The sequence below is a fragment of the Bombus fervidus genome, chromosome 14 (assembly GCF_041682495.2).
Source record: "Bombus fervidus isolate BK054 chromosome 14, iyBomFerv1, whole genome shotgun sequence".
NCBI lineage: Eukaryota > Metazoa > Arthropoda > Insecta > Hymenoptera > Apidae > Bombus > Bombus fervidus.
In genome coordinates, this window is record NC_091530.1 from 8,386,652 (window position 1) to 8,402,678 (window position 16,027).

General features: G+C 36.3%; 1 protein-coding gene across 7 annotated transcripts in view; it reads left to right on the forward strand.

The window, feature by feature from the left end:
• Dh31-r (Diuretic hormone 31 Receptor) overlaps positions 1-16,027 on the forward strand; it is a 165,914-nt gene that overhangs the window by 42,005 nt on the left and 107,882 nt on the right. For 5 of the 7 annotated variants that reach the window (XM_072016722.1, XM_072016721.1, XM_072016725.1 and 2 more), the window contains exon 3: positions 15,566-15,683. In XM_072016722.1, coding sequence (XP_071872823.1) covers positions 15,566-15,683 — 118 coding nt within the window. Of the gene's footprint in view, positions 1-10,389; positions 10,593-13,002; positions 13,072-15,565; positions 15,684-16,027 lie in introns of those variants that run through there. The other 2 variants (XM_072016724.1, XM_072016723.1) reach the window with 2 other exon arrangements.

Below are 16,027 nucleotides of genomic sequence, written 5' to 3' on the forward strand. Positions count from 1 at the left end.
ACGATACCTGACGATAGCTCGCGTCGAAAGGTACAATTTATCAAATCGAATCGAATTGAACAGCTGAAGGAATAAGATACGGTCTCTTGATAATGTCGGCGCAATAAAAGAAATAAATTGGCCCTGACTTGGTGAACTCGAAGAGAAAATTCGATTTTATCGGAAGAAACATTTCAAGGAAATTACGAGAACGTTGTTCCTTATTTTTAAAGTTTAACTATTACATTAAGAAACCAGTGCAGGTAATTATCGAGTCGAACATAGTCCGAACATAGTCCGAAGTGGCAACGATAAAATTCTGTGGTATTAAAATTAGTTTGGAATATTAAAAAAGAAAGCGTCGTTGAATGTTCGTCTCTCAAAGTACAGAAATATTTTTCTAACGGTAAGAGGTTGGCGAAATCGTAGAGCTGAGCTTTCGTTGGGACACAAGGAGTGATATTTCCACAGTGAACTCTCGTAAAAGGAAACTCGTCCGGTTTAAGCGAGCGCGGAACTTGTAACTACGTGCCTCCTCGTAAACCATTCTCTCTTCTTCGAATCCTCTTCATTTCCTGGTTCCAGCATGTTACCACGGGAAATCTGACGGGAGAGCGTTCTTGCACCCAGTTAACCGACTGAATTTCCACTGCACACCTTTCTACTACCTCGTTCTAACGCCTGTATCTTCCCTTTTATTTTTACGTAAAACGATTTTCACTGTTTCACGAGAAACAGAATCACACAAACAAAGAATCAGAGTTTTCGAACATTTAGGGATCTTCTTAAAATTTTGTTCGTCGATTAAAGGTTGAGAAGTGTCATGAAGCCAAGTAGAATTATCTGCTAATGAGTAGAAATTGCGTAAACGCAACATTTTTAAGGAACATAAACAAAACAATTCAGTATTACTTTATAAAGCTATAAAAAGAATTCGAGGCAGAAATAAAAGAATTCTTTTTATATAAGTAGATTTAACGTCAACAGTGAGGCAGGCGGTTGACGATGCAGGCGGATGTGCTTAAAGTATCGTGTCGATTATTTTGATTTCTTTAATGAATTTTAGCAGTTTGTGGATTTTCTTCTTCTTGACATTGTTTTTGGTACACGGATTCAGTTTCTGCTTCGTGCGACGCGTGTTATACTTCTGGTAGGATAAAATAAGATGTTCCCCTGGTACGTAGCAATCTTCGCATAAATCTTTTGTCGATAAATAAAAGTAGGAGAATTTTACGTGGCCTATTCGCATGCGAGTAACAGCGACTTGGTCTTTTCTGAACAACAAGAGGATTAAATCGTATTTTTGGAAGAGCGAGTCGCCGATGTTTTTAACGTGGGCGAGTGCTGTTATAGTCTCCAATCTTTTTGTCATCGCTGGATTAATCAGTTTTTAGGATATATAACGAAGCGTTCCACGAAGGAGGTCATAGAATATTCATTCGAATTTGAGGATGTGGCGGCCTGTTTAGCGACCTGGTTGGCGACCTCCTCGTTACCTTGGATACCGATGTGGCCTGGAATCATATTAGTTTGATCTCGTTGCCTCTGTCGATGATTTTGTGACGGGGGAAACATTATTCTTGTCGTTATTTGTTTAAATATTTCAATTTTTTCAGCTTCCAAAAATTGTAGAATTTAGACAGACGCTAGGAATTGCTTCTCGTGACCACGATGTTAGAAACCAGAGTTCGATAAACTGGAAATTATTTGAAAGAGAGATCGCGAGCGAAATGTTGCCTCGTTGATCACTTCTTCTACGTTCCTAGTATTCTTGATCGAATTATCAAACATTGTATGACAAGATTAATACGATAACTGGAAAATATGGAAGCGACGTTTTGATAGAATAATTATCTCGAACATTGCGTTATTAGCGTACTTCGTAATTGTAATAAAGTAAATGTACGGAGAATATTCCCATAATAATTATACAATTTTCTGTCACTTTTAAAAAAAATTTCGCAATACAGTGGCAAGTGAAATTCTTCGCTTTTCATTCGATTATCGCCACTTTTAGACGCGAAGGCGCGATATTCCCAGGTAATCCTATCGCAGGATTCTAACATGCTGCGTGGAATACGGAATCGAAGCTTCTTCCTGCGAAATATTTCACGGAGATTTGCTTTCGCTGACACTCGCTTGATTTCCTATTCGTTCCACGCAATCGTACGTCATTTTTCCACATTCTTTTGCCCGTCAATCAATTCGATACCCTTTCAGTCGACATTAATTCCAGATCACTTCACGCACGAATGAATAATTAAGTGGAATCATGCAAGTGTTTATTATTTACGACCAACGCCGCATTTGTGAATCGCGCAAATTCTTCCATCCTGAATTTCGATTAAACGCGCGATGAAATTTAAGATTTATTAGGACACGAAGATAGCCTTGATGTCGATTCAGCATTGTTCCACAGATATTGTAATATTCATATACATGGTCATCGTGCCCGTTTCGTATCGCGATTTCCAATAAAGCAAATAAATATGAAACGACCGAACTTGGTGGTCTAACAAAGTTTATAACGAATTTATGAACGCGTCGATATCTTTATTCTTCCTTGGAATCTCGTTGTATAGACCGTGTCGAATCGATGCGATAGCTTTTGTCACGCGAGTTTAGCGCAAAGGTGTCGATAATTACATCTTTAACCCTTTACAGTCCTATGTCGAGTGTGACTCGATATCAGTTTTTATCTCAGGAGCTCCTTCGTCGAGTTCCACTCGACATTCTTTCAGTCCCACCCTTTTTTGTGAAACGCGCAAAAGAAAAGCAGGATTGTATCCTGGAGATTGTTTCAAGATCTATCATGCACTTAAAAGTTACAAAATACGATAATAATGTGAATAAAACTGGTATTTAAGTGAATTTCTTTCTTCCTTTATTTATTTAAATTGTCTTATTTTTTAGTTAAAGTAAATTTCAAACGAAACACTTAAAAGCTGCTGGTAACGAAAATGAAATAAAATTCGGAGTGCAAATATTAATTAATATTCATAGTTGTGTATCAAGAGATATGTGTCATTTAATTAATTTTTTACCTTGGTATAAAAATTTAGAACACATTTTCGCCTTTCTCTAATGAAACCATATGCTTCGGTCAGAGAAATAAAAATGATCAGTTAACGAAAGGATGACAGGACAGATTCTCTCTCTTCCTAATATTTTCATCAGCAACGTGACTCGCTTCTCTAAAGAAGTATTTTTATACTTCGATTTATAACTATCTTCATAATATCGCGTAAGTATTCCTTGGAAACATGCGAGCTTAACCGGTATCGCGTTCTTTAAACTCTCTGGCAAAGTGAATGAGCAGAAGCACGCGCAAAGGATTCGCGTTCTTCTTTGTGGAAAAACATCTCGGAAGGAGAAAATTGATTCTGTCAGCGAAGTGATGAGTTGTAAGTGTGCGTGCGTGTCTCTCCTGTCTCTTCGCTACTGTCGCGGACGAATTATACTTTCCTATCCCTTTGTTGGAAATCGCGTACGTCTCGAATAAGAGACGAGTTCTCCTTTTGTTTATCAAGTTTAATAGAGTCTAGATGTTATTCTTCGAATTTAATACAAACGTTGAAATCTTATTCCTTATTCTTAAGAGAAAGATCGTTGCATTTTACAATTCCAAGATTAAAAATAATTATTCTCTATCGACCATTACGACGTTTGCCATTCATTCGTAAGTACACATTGTATAACGATTGATTAATTCTCATCTGATCGTATTAATCCTTCCATTAAATGCGCCTTCCATTAAAGGCAAGAGATGTACATTAAATTCGTCCTTCATCCGTAAATGATGGAACATCCATAAAAACTCGCATATCACGTGTCGCCAAATATGAGTGACACGAATATCGAAGTATTAATCCATCATACCACCCTCTGCTTTGATGTCCAAAATCCACAACGAGGGCAGTGTAACTCAATCGAACTCGTGATAATTAATCGATAAAAATCCCGACTGAAAGAACAACAGCGACGTTGCTATCGTGTAACGAGTGTCGTTAAAACGCTTGTACGATCGTATCACGTAACTAAGACGGTAAAAGAATCTTGAAGATTTTATACATTTTTGTACATTTACATATGCAAATCGTTGACATATAAATTTGCTATAAATGCATAGAAATCCACATACTATGTACTATACATATTACGTGTTAAAATCGTACGATAAACCTGCAGCTCGTTGGCAACCACATCTTCACACGTCCACTGATTTCCATTCGCATCCAATACAATTTCATACACATTAATTTCTCATTACGATCACGTTACATTTAAATTAGGGAACATTTAAATTTTGCAAAATATGTTATTTCACTTTTTCTAATTCACGAAATGCCGAAAATTTTCTAGTCCATGAAATCTATCTCATTGCAAAAGTAAGGTTCTAAAAAATTTGGTAACGTAGGTTGTCGATGGCAACCAACGCGTCGAATGAACAAACGCGTTGAAGAATGACAGCTATCGAGAGAATTTACGTATAAGGAAAACGTTATAGGAATATGGGCGTTGAATGTCCGAGATCCTGCGGACAAAAGGAAGGGTGAAACGACGAAGCTTACTTTGCTCGGCGTAATGGAATTTCATTGTGGGTTATGGATGACGTTCTTGTTCGAAAATCGCGAGCAATCGAGTGACATTGAGCCGGAATAAAAACACGATTATAATTGAGTTTGAAGAGGATCTCTCTAATGGATAGTCGTTTTCGTTCGTCCCTGAGCCAGATCGAGGAATATTTGCGTAATTTTTGATTACGAGTAAGAGCGAAGGTTTCTCACATTTTCTCGACACTCGATTTTTTCTCCTCGTTATTTTCTGGTCCAACGAATATCACGGAAACTCGTATCGAAGGGAGGCGCCTGACAGACGTTTGGTTCTTTCTGCGATAATTCGTCATGAGCCAACAACGAAGCGACGTTCTAACTTCGTGCCATCGATGTAGACATCCGGAGAATTGCGGATGTTCCATAGGTTTTCCCTTTGCTCGTTTTTTACCGTACCAATTCAATGGCAAAATTTCGCTGGTGGAAATGAGCGTCGCTCTGAATGCGGTATCGTGTTTCGCTAATGATCATTCTCGTCAAAAAGCTCCGTGCTTTATGGTCTCTCTGCTAACCAGATACTTTTGTTTGTAATCCGATGTTGACGTTGTATTACGTTACTGGTGAGTAAACTACACCTCCTGTCTACTTTCCATTGCCGATCTAATTTTAGTTCTGGAATTCGTTGCAACGTTAGAACTACGAACGAGTGAAGTATATCTGATCATCGGTTCGACGGATTAATCGCTCGTACGACAAAAATACTCTGAATATTCTGGAAAATGCGTTAAATATTAAAATACTCCGTATAACAAACTCGAAACCGATGTATGAAAATTATAGGAAAGTAGAAGAATTGTAAGAAAGTGGAAAGTAGGGAGGATACGCGATAAAGAAAATCAGTCTTTCATACTTAACTAGAAATCGTTTAAATTGGCAAGATCGCACCCTTGCGAATCTACAAGATTTCTATGAAGAGTTATGAACTGGTCGAAACGATTGTTATATTAAACTATAATATTTCAGACCTCTAAATATACTAGTTTAGAGATAATTTTGGATATTAAGTATTAGATACGAAATGATATTAACGGGAACTGTATTATAGAGGAAATACAGTTCATCAACTGTGATTATTTTCCTAAAGAGGCAATGAGTGTTTGTGAGGCTTTGAATTGTATAAGTAGAAGGGGTTCTAAATGGAATATCAGTTAGAAGATAAAAGCTTTAATACAACAGAGAGACTAGTTCAAAGAGCTTAGAGGGAATTAATTTTGGTATTCGTCGTAGTAAGAGAAGCATCTGTTAGCATCCATGTATTATGTTAAAATCCATCAAACACTTGGATTACCGCCAAAATTTGTTTCACATGCTACGTACATTTCCCTATCTATTTTAGTATGCATGGAATTCGAAAAATTTTAATTAAAGTGTTTGCGGCGCTATTGCAGAAGCTATGAAATTAAGATGCTGTGAGTTAGAGGCAGTGCATTAAAATTGTTTTAATTAGTTTGTTAAAATAGAACAATGGCTGTATATGCGCGAGAGAAAGCAATTACGTAATAATAGAAATATAAAATTACGTAACTTATCGTTATTCTGATATTGTTTGTTTATCGATTAGTGTTAAAATTCATCCAAAAAAATTAGAATTTTCGTGCAATTTTATTCTATCAAAATTATGCTCAGATTTCGCCGCACGCGTTACTTTTTGTGTAAGATACCTGAGAACATATAAAATAATATATCGAGTCGCGTCATCGCGTATCGAGTGAAATTAATTTTTCATCTTGTTAAGCTGCGGTTGCGGTGATAAATTTACACGCAAGACGCCGATATATAGGCGTTGCAAAGCAGAAACAGCAACGGTAAACCCTTGGTTTTAGAGGACACCAACATCAATTCCGTTCGGGTCAGAGTGCATCATTGCCAAACCGAATGTTTGGACAAGCATGCAAATGGCAACAGGTTATACGTGGCATCTGTTGCTTCTCGATTCGATTACCGTCGCTTCTGAAACATTGGAACGACTATCGTTATTGATAGATATGTAAATTCCGAGAGGGAGAACAAATTTCTAGGATTTTCAAAGCGGCATAAAAATATCGGACAGTAATTATATTTTAATTTTTACATTTTCATCGTTACACAGGCATTTCGTTGATAATTATTTTCAACTTCGTCGGTGAATTTTAATGACGCAAATTATGAACATTAAATTTCGTATATTAAATTTTCAAGATGCTCTCTAATCTTTGCTGTATTTTATTCCAAAATATACGGTCACTTATAAAACATTAAACATTTTTATATAAACAATTATATATATATGAAGCGATATATGTAACAACATATTTATTTTTTAATGTATAAATCAATAGAGAACATCTTAGTCGTCTTGGTATGTAACACACTAATTTTTCAACGAATTTCTGTCGTATTCTATTCGATACAGTTTATACAATTTAGTAAATAGAATATAGAAATATGTAGGACATATGTAACAACATATTTATTTTTTAATGTGTAAAATTAATAGAGAACACCTTAGTCGTCTTGGTATGTAACGCACTAATTTTCCAACGAAACTCTGTTGTATTCTATTCGATACAGTTTATACAATTTAGTAAATAGAATATAGAAATATGTAGGACATATGTAACAACATATTTATTTTTTAATGTGTAAAATTAATAGAGAACACCTTAGTCGTCTTGGTATGTAACGCACTAATTTTCCAACGAAACTCTGTTGTATTCTATTCGATACAGTTTATACAATTTAGTAAATAGAATACAGAAATATGTAGGACATATGTAACAACATATTTATTTCTTAATGAATAAAATTAATAGAGAACATCTTAGTCGTGTTGGCATGTAACGCACTAATTTTCCAACGAAACCCTGTCGTATTTTATTCGATACAGTTTATATAATTTAGCAAATAGAATATAGAAATATGTAGGACATATGTAACAACATATTTATTTCTTAATGTGTAAAATTAATAGAAAACACCTTAGTCGTCTTGTTATGTAACGCACTAATTTTCCAACGAAACTCTGTTGTATTCTATTCGGTACAGATCTTACAATTTAGTAAATAGAATGTAGAAATATGTTGGAAATGGAATGCAAATCGATAGAGCTCGTCGGCAAAACTTCACAAACGAGAAGATTAATGGTCTGTCCGTTTTGGGTTACCGAGATAACGGCGGAGTCGATGTAGACATTGCAAAAACACATAGCGTTAGGGATTTCACGTCTTACGATGTAATTGATGTACTTAGCGTGCATCAACAACGGCAGTTTGTTGAAGCTTCACGTTGTTCCTCCGAGGATAAAACTAGACGATTAAGAGCTCATGAAAGATAAACAAAATGCTACCAGAGATAACGTACGAGTTAGATAATCGACGTGTTTTTATCTGTCTTGTAGTTTGGATTTTTGAACAAGTTACAATAAATAAAACGGTGCCTCGATACATTTTGCAGCTACTGTATATTATTATTACGTTGCTACATTTTAGTATATTTAATAAACTTTGCCTTTAATACTGTGATTATCGGCCTGCAATACATACCTAAATTTTTTGCATATGAATCGATATAATTCAAACGAAATTTCCTTCTACAAAAACATCGAAAACCTAGAAACTTTTGTACGCCAGAACTACACATATACAATCAACGTTATCAATACACGTTATCAGAATACGATAGTTCGACTCAGATTGGCAAAGCAGATTGCCAGGTGCTGTTTCCGAGCAACAAAAAGAACATGTTTTTTAGGATCAACAAAACCGATCAATGTACGATCTGCAGTGATCAGGAGTTGGAAACTGCGTAACGTTTTCTGTTCAGCTGCGTTCGGTAACGAGCTTCCAGATGCCATATCAGAGGACCGTACCCACGGTTTTTACAAAATTTAAACGAACAACAAGCCAAATCGATTTACTGTTGCGTTCGAATCGCATTAAAAACAAGGGCGTTTTGCCTACATAAATAGAACATAAGCTTAGAAATAGGGCGTATGGTAATAAGTTTCTCGTAAACGGAATATTACACCTGTGTTGACTAAAACACAGCGCGATAGCCGCAAGTTTATATATTATTATTATTATTATTAATTCAGATAATATTATTAAAGCTAAAGTAAATAGATTTATATAATTATGTCTCTATCTAAATAAAAATCAATATTAATTCTGCTGAAAATACCTGTATATATTAGGTTGTCCGAAAAGTTTCTTTCGTTTTATGAGGAAATAATAAACGTACAAAGCATTTTGTTTTATATTATTTTGTCGAATTATGTACCATCCATGTTGCTTTGTCGAGATAAACACCGCGACATTTCACAGACTTGGTTTGTATAAATGTGCACTGTTGTAAAAAACACGTTTGCGAAAGAAAAACACTTTTCGGTAATTGTAAAGAAAGAAAATCCGAGATTCTATGTCATTTTGGTGGTCGAAGCGTTAAAATTCGCCGGGACATTTCGACTTTAATAAAACTCTAAACGATATGGAGATGTCTGAATTTTTAGCTCGATAGTCAAGCTTCGTAACGTCCTTCCTTCGTACGTATTGTACGAAAATATTGCGAAACATCCTGTACGAATTGTTTTATCGTTGGATCTGGAAATGCGTGCGCGAGCTACAGTGATTATAGGGCATAGTGCGGAAGGGATAGCGTGGCGATTCGATCGACGCCGGGGAAAACAGGATGCAGTCAACAGGGTGGTTCGTCTGCTTTTGTAGTCACAGTGGGAAATCAGATGAAACCGGACTCCTGATACGGCTGCATCGGCTTCGACGTAAATGCATACGGTGGTCGTGTGTATGACGTTCGCGTGACACGCGAATGCCGGGAATCGATAACGTAATTCCGTTGGACGTGAGAGCAGAATCGATCACGTGGATCGCGCGCAAAACTACGAAGCAGGTTTTGTTAAATCACACTCCGTGTAATTTCATTTTCTACCGGTATCGAGCCTCGACGCCGCAATTATGCTACGCGCGTCTCGCACTCCTTCTAAATTCGATCTTCACACGTACATTATTGTCCATAAATATTCCTACATTTGGATCTTTTTGCATAATAATAAGCCGCAATTTATAAGACGTGTTTTTTTTATAAATTTGCAATTCTACGATGTTACACTGACGAGTTTGTTAACTCGTTTGTTGTAACTTTGCAATTTTCCACCGAATGGAACAATCGACTGGCTTGTCTCCAATCAGTTAAAGCGAAGAGTTTTGATATTCTTAGAGTTACTAGAATTATGCCGACGCTTGTGACAAGTTCAACGTCGTCTTTTATTAAAATAGAAAGATTTTGAAATAGGAACGCGTGCTCGTTTAGTCGTATTATATCGCGATCTCATATCGATTATAATCCGGTTTTACTTCCGGTGAGTATATGGACATGGAAATTTTTCTATTTCTAGTGTTAACACAGGTAAACATTTAAGGGAAGAGAAGATAAAACTGTTCCAGTTATCCAACAGAAAAATTCACGAGAGGCGTTCGATTTGTCAAGCACGATTCTATCGAGTAGATGAAATTTGAAGTTGTCACTGCGGAAATACATGCGTATCGTGATAGTCGGTTTCTAGGTGTTGGAAATTCCACGATATCACTTATCCGACGATTTGCCAACATCCAATCGTACGGTCAATTTGTACGTCCCGACGATTTGAATCTATCGAGCGTGCTATACTAAGTACGGTGTGCGTCTATCTGACGCGGTTGTCGGATGAAACTGAAACGTAGAATGTTTACTATTCGTCGTCGTTCCGCTGAACGGATGTAGTAGCATGTTTTTCACGGTTGATCGTGTATAGCGTATATGTGTATTCGTTGCGAGTTAATGATTCGCGAGTTTCCGCTAAGAAATTTATACGCTGCAAGAACGATACTGAATTTTAGTAAAATAATCCGTTACTGGTCTGACAAGTAGTACGGGAAGCGCTTTCGTTTCGATTGAATAGTGATTCGATTCTCAGCCATACGTGGGTCGAAATTAATTACTTTTTAAAACCAACGAATCTACAAACACGTACGTCCAATCTACATTTTTCTTACGAATACTTCTACGAAGTACACGCATCTAACATCGAAATTTCTCCCCAACTAAAACATATTTTCTTCGATGATACGAGTTTCTTTCGTAAAGATAAATATAATTCGAAATAGTTGAGTGCTAAAATGACGAATCTGTGATTACCATTTATTAACATTTACCTTTAGTCTGTCGATAAAATTTCAGCAACTTTCAATGCCATTATACAAAATTCTGACGAGGTAGTTAATTACAATATGCCCTACGGCGACTTACTAGCGTATTGCCGTGGATATAATGACAAAATTGGGACGCATGTGGCGTGCAAGTGCAAAAACGAAAACTATAGTACGTTCACAAGGTGAACATTCAGAAACTCTTCTGCGCAGCTCGTATACTGTAAAATTTATCTTGCTACTTTTTTCGCGATACAAATCGTTCTATCCTTAAAGATCGTCTCTTCGAAATTGGTATCGTATGTTATTGTCGTTCTCGAACCATCTCCGTGCTTGTTACACGCGATGTAATAAAAATGTTGTCCCGAGGTAAAGCGCAATGAAAATTCGTCAGTCTCGTTAAATCCAATCAATCTCTTGCATCAATCTGCTTTCCATCACAGATCGAAACGAATGAAATAAATAGTATTTGAAGGTGACAATGATAAATAAGAAAGGCGTTAAGTCAGTTTCAACGATGCTTTTGCGTTTTAATTACCAAGGTGTTCGACTAGGAACTTAAAGGATTCGAAATTCCCTTTCAGACGCAGTTTGAGCGGAAAGCGAGTTTCGTTTGTTAAGAATCTTCTTCCATTTCGAGTGAAATGTTCTTTTGTTTGTTAAACACACTAAAGGTTTCTTCCTCCTTGTCCCTTTTGTTTCGTCAAGCAAATGGCATTTCTCTATTCGAATTGAACGCTGCATTAGAGCATAAAGCTGCATTAAATTACCATTCGCGGCTCGTTATACGATTATGTCGGAATCAATGAAATTAATTACAGTGGAAGTTAGATGAACATGTAGATGTATTTCTTCAAAACGGAACGACTGAGGAATATTCCTTCATTTTTTTTTTTTTTTTTTGTATAATTGCTCGCTTATCTTGTGTTAATCATTACGATAAGTAATTAATAGACTGAAAATATTTATGCAAATTGATATTTTTCTAAGAAATGGAAGCTACGTATTCGTCTCATCCACTTAAATGAACTTCCAAAATTAAACGTTAAAATTGGCAAAGTTGTAAAATCTGCAAACGAAATTGCCAATTTCATCGATTCCTATCGAATACGAAATTCTAAACAAACGTCGAAATGTCATCTCTTTGCCGAGCATACAAACACCTTAAGCAACCTACTTTTGAGGAGCAACAAATTCCAAATGTTCACCACTTAAATTCCGCCTGTTTGTCGCAGCAGGTAAAATATTCCAGGACCAAGAACGTTATCCTTTTACAAACTGGTCCCGCGAGTCGTCCTTTTTTCCTCTGTACGGAAACTTTCGCGGCGAAAAGTGGTCCCCGATCGAGTGTATCGAAATTGGGATGGAGGCGAAACAGGAGGCGAGAACTTGCGGAACTTGCTATTCAATTTTCGTGACCGACTAAGTTTCGCGGAGCGCTTCGCCCTCCATTTTGCCATGTAAATGAAGAGCGATGCATAGTCCGCAAGTCCTTTGGAACTGCTTTAACAGGATGGCATTCCCCGATGTGTTTCATGTGAAACCGCTGTTATGGGCAGAAGCCACGTCTGCGTTAGAAACGCGAAGTCGCACGATATTGTCCGATGAAAAAATAAAGAAACGAAAAATTTCTATAATAAACGATGTACCATAGTAACTTAAATTAGAACTTTAAAAAGATGTACACGCGTTTTTCTTTCTTTTTTTTTTTTTTCTTTTTGGAGCATCGTATTTACGAAAAATGCCAAAACGTAGAAAAATGGATTTCTCTGCGTCATTTATCTTTTTTCCTTGTCATTTCTTGTTCAACTTCAACTAAAACGCTTGCGCGAATCGCTCTGTATAGTTGTCAGAAAAATTCATTAAATCTGGCAGAAACCAGCGGTTCGTTGTTATCGATGGTTTATTCTTAAAACTAATATTTCGCACGATGGAAGCGAAGATCGTCGAGTTAGTTGAGCGATTATAAAGAAAGAGCGAAGCGTGGAAATGATTAAAGATGGTAACAGCCATGAAATTTCGTTCAAAGCGTACATCAAGCACTAACGTTTCTGTTTGCTTTGGAAGGAAATCGAATTTTAGAATTCGATTAAAAATTCTTAATCTGTAATTTAGGAATCGAACTAAAGAAAAGATCGATTATGAACGTGGATCTAGAGACCCGGTTCGTGTCTGCCGTTCAGTTCGACAGCGTTCTTTTTTTAATTTCTTCGCTTTGTTTCTTTTTCTAGTTTCAATTCTTTGCACGCTTGCCTTACGTTCACAGGATATTTAAGTGAGCCGATGTTACGGATTAAACGGTAACTTATTTCTTCGATATTAGTTTTCTTTCGCTGTCTGTAAACTTCGTTAATACTCTTCTCTTTACTTTTTCACTAAACAGAATGAGAAGCAACTTCTGTTTTCATTACTGACACTATGATTCATTTTCCTCTCTTTATTAACCAATGCGGATCAACTGTTACTAATTTACCGTGGCTAATTTTAATTTATTATTAATTATGCTTTCTAACATTTCACGCAGAAATTAACTTTCTTTTACTAATCTTGTTACATTTATTTCTATCTATGCTACGATGAATAGAGGCGAGACTGAGAGCGTCTTATTTGCAAATATTCGAATCATTAAAATGGAAAAGAAACGTGTAATAGAGTGAATCGACGTGGAAAATAACGAATTATGAAGTTCTATGTTTAACGTAGAATTCTGATGTTTAGTCTCGTTAAACATGATCGATCAATGTCGATGAACACTTTGTTCGTTCTTTGCTTTTCTTTACCACACATCATCGCTCATTACGAGCTTCATATTTAAAGTTCTTCAATAGACTCGAGGATTGTGTAATCACTGCGCTCGGCTATAAAATTATTGATTTTACTTTGCTTCTCGTTTTAATAAGAGGATCAATGTCAACCAAAATTGTATTCGACAAACGTTACATCGTTCGACACTTTATTTCGTTTTCTCTCCTTCAGAAATATTATTCTCAGATAATTGCAAGTCATTTTAATCAACGAACGAATACAGAAATTTCAGAAATTTCAATGTTAAAACATTAAATATCCGTCTGCATTAAAATGATATTAAGCTATAGTTAATTAAATAATAACGAGCAGGATCCGCATCTACGTAGGTTGGCTCGCGATAGATCTACCAGAGAAACGATAAGCAGACGCGATTTCTCTGCGGAATCGAGTCTGGTTGCGTTGCAAAACGTAACTTATTGTTTTCTGTCCTGTCGTCAGAATGGACGCAATAACTCGCTTCGCCAATGAACTTGTTACAGCCACGGTATATCGGTTGAAACGATCTCTATTCAGAAATCGTGAAAGCTTCTACGTTGATTGATATTCTAATTTCACGTTGAATTATACGAAATTTAATTATCAGCGCATCGAGATTGTAAAATATGCCCAGACGTTTATCGGCATATTTAATCGTGGGATGCCATTGTTGAACATCATCGAATGACAAGTAGGTTGTGATTAGTCGCACAATTATTTTAATTACGTCAGATTGGGATATGACAATTTCTCAAGAAATTTGCAATTTTTTTTTATCATCGAAAATTTTCATCGCCTTTTTTTATTGTCGACATTGATCGAGCTACTCGGGAAACGTGCATCGTTAATCTTGGGCAGAAGACACGATCTGCTTGTTCCATCTTGATTAAGAGATTCTCCAGGCTTCCGGTAACAATTTTCTCTTTGATTTATAGCGTGCGAACGATGAATTTTTATGCATTTATGAAAAATGTCAAGGCGCAACAATGCACAGAATGTGCGTGATGTATAAATACGTGTGTGTAGAATATGCGAAGTAAAGTGCTCGTTACGATAGTTGATGGAACGGAAGTTTATATAAATTTGGTTTTGTTAGTTTCGTGTAGAAGTTACGTCTTAACAATTCGCTAATGCGTTAAAATGATTAAACTGGTATAAATAATAACTAGATGAATTTTATTCGAGATAGAAATAAGATGTAACAGGTTGAAACAGCGTGTCACTTTTAATCACGAACAAAAAATAATTTATGGGAAGGGCCTTTCGTGTCAAAATCGTTCTCAAATAACGTCTTTTCTCTTGAATAAACTCTTTCAATTAACTTTCAACGTTATACTTTAAAGGATAAACGTAGATTATTTTACAACGCAATAAGATTTATTCTCAGAACTCTGTATGTGAAAAATAGCTGTGTATGTGACGTTTGCGCGAGTGAGGAAATTTGTACTTCTGACGCAGTTCACATAACGGAGTTAGAAATTATCTGCGAAATTATCTCGCCAAATGTTTATTTAAATAAACGAAATCAAAGAAGATATTCGTTTGATAGACGGGCAATAAAATAATTTATGGGAAAGTGTATTCGTTTGTCGAAACAACTTCCAAGATAATTACAAATCAAATAGCACGATACTTTATTTGAAGCATCATTTCTCAAGCATTTCGATCAAATTATATTTACCAATTTGAAATCACGTAAAGCTCGATTGCGTTGTAGTTACTTTCACGTGCTTATTTTTTATTTCATTCGCTTTAACTCTTGCACGGTGTAGCATAAATGAAAAGTATAATATTATAAATCTTACGTATTATCATACATATGCATATTGCGTAATTATTGAAATTTATTGCCCACGAAAAATTGATAGTATCTACGTGTTTTTACGTACGTGTATCCGACGTCAGAAATACAAGAAGCTTGCGAATTGTTCGCGACTTCGTTGCACCGTGAAAGAATGAAATTCAACGAAGAAGTACATTACGAATCATTAAGAAATTGCTTCGTTGTAGATGCCAGTGAATACGACCGTAGGCACTACCCTTTTGGAGGAGGAGTTTCAGCGTATTTTGCACGAAAGGGAGCTGGAATGTTTGGAGTTGCAGGCCATGAATTCCACGCCACCACCAGGTAGGATTCATTCGTGTTTGGTTACTTGGTGATATAGACATTTCATCCTTGAAACGTTCGCCTTTGAGAACTCATTAAGTCAAATTGCGGTGCTGTCGGATTTTCTGGCGATAAATTAAAAATCACGGGAATAATTCCAATATAAAAACGCAAATTCCTGCACGCGCTGCCCACTGAGAACGCGAATTTCAAGTTGACAAGGTTTATTGAAATTTGTCGCGTGCGGCAACGTAATAAAGCCAGGTCAACACTCGAAATGTTATTTTCGTGTTTTCTTTGTTGAAGCGCGGAATATATTTTTAACTTTATCCGACGTGTTTGCGAGTCTGCGACATCCGAGCCTA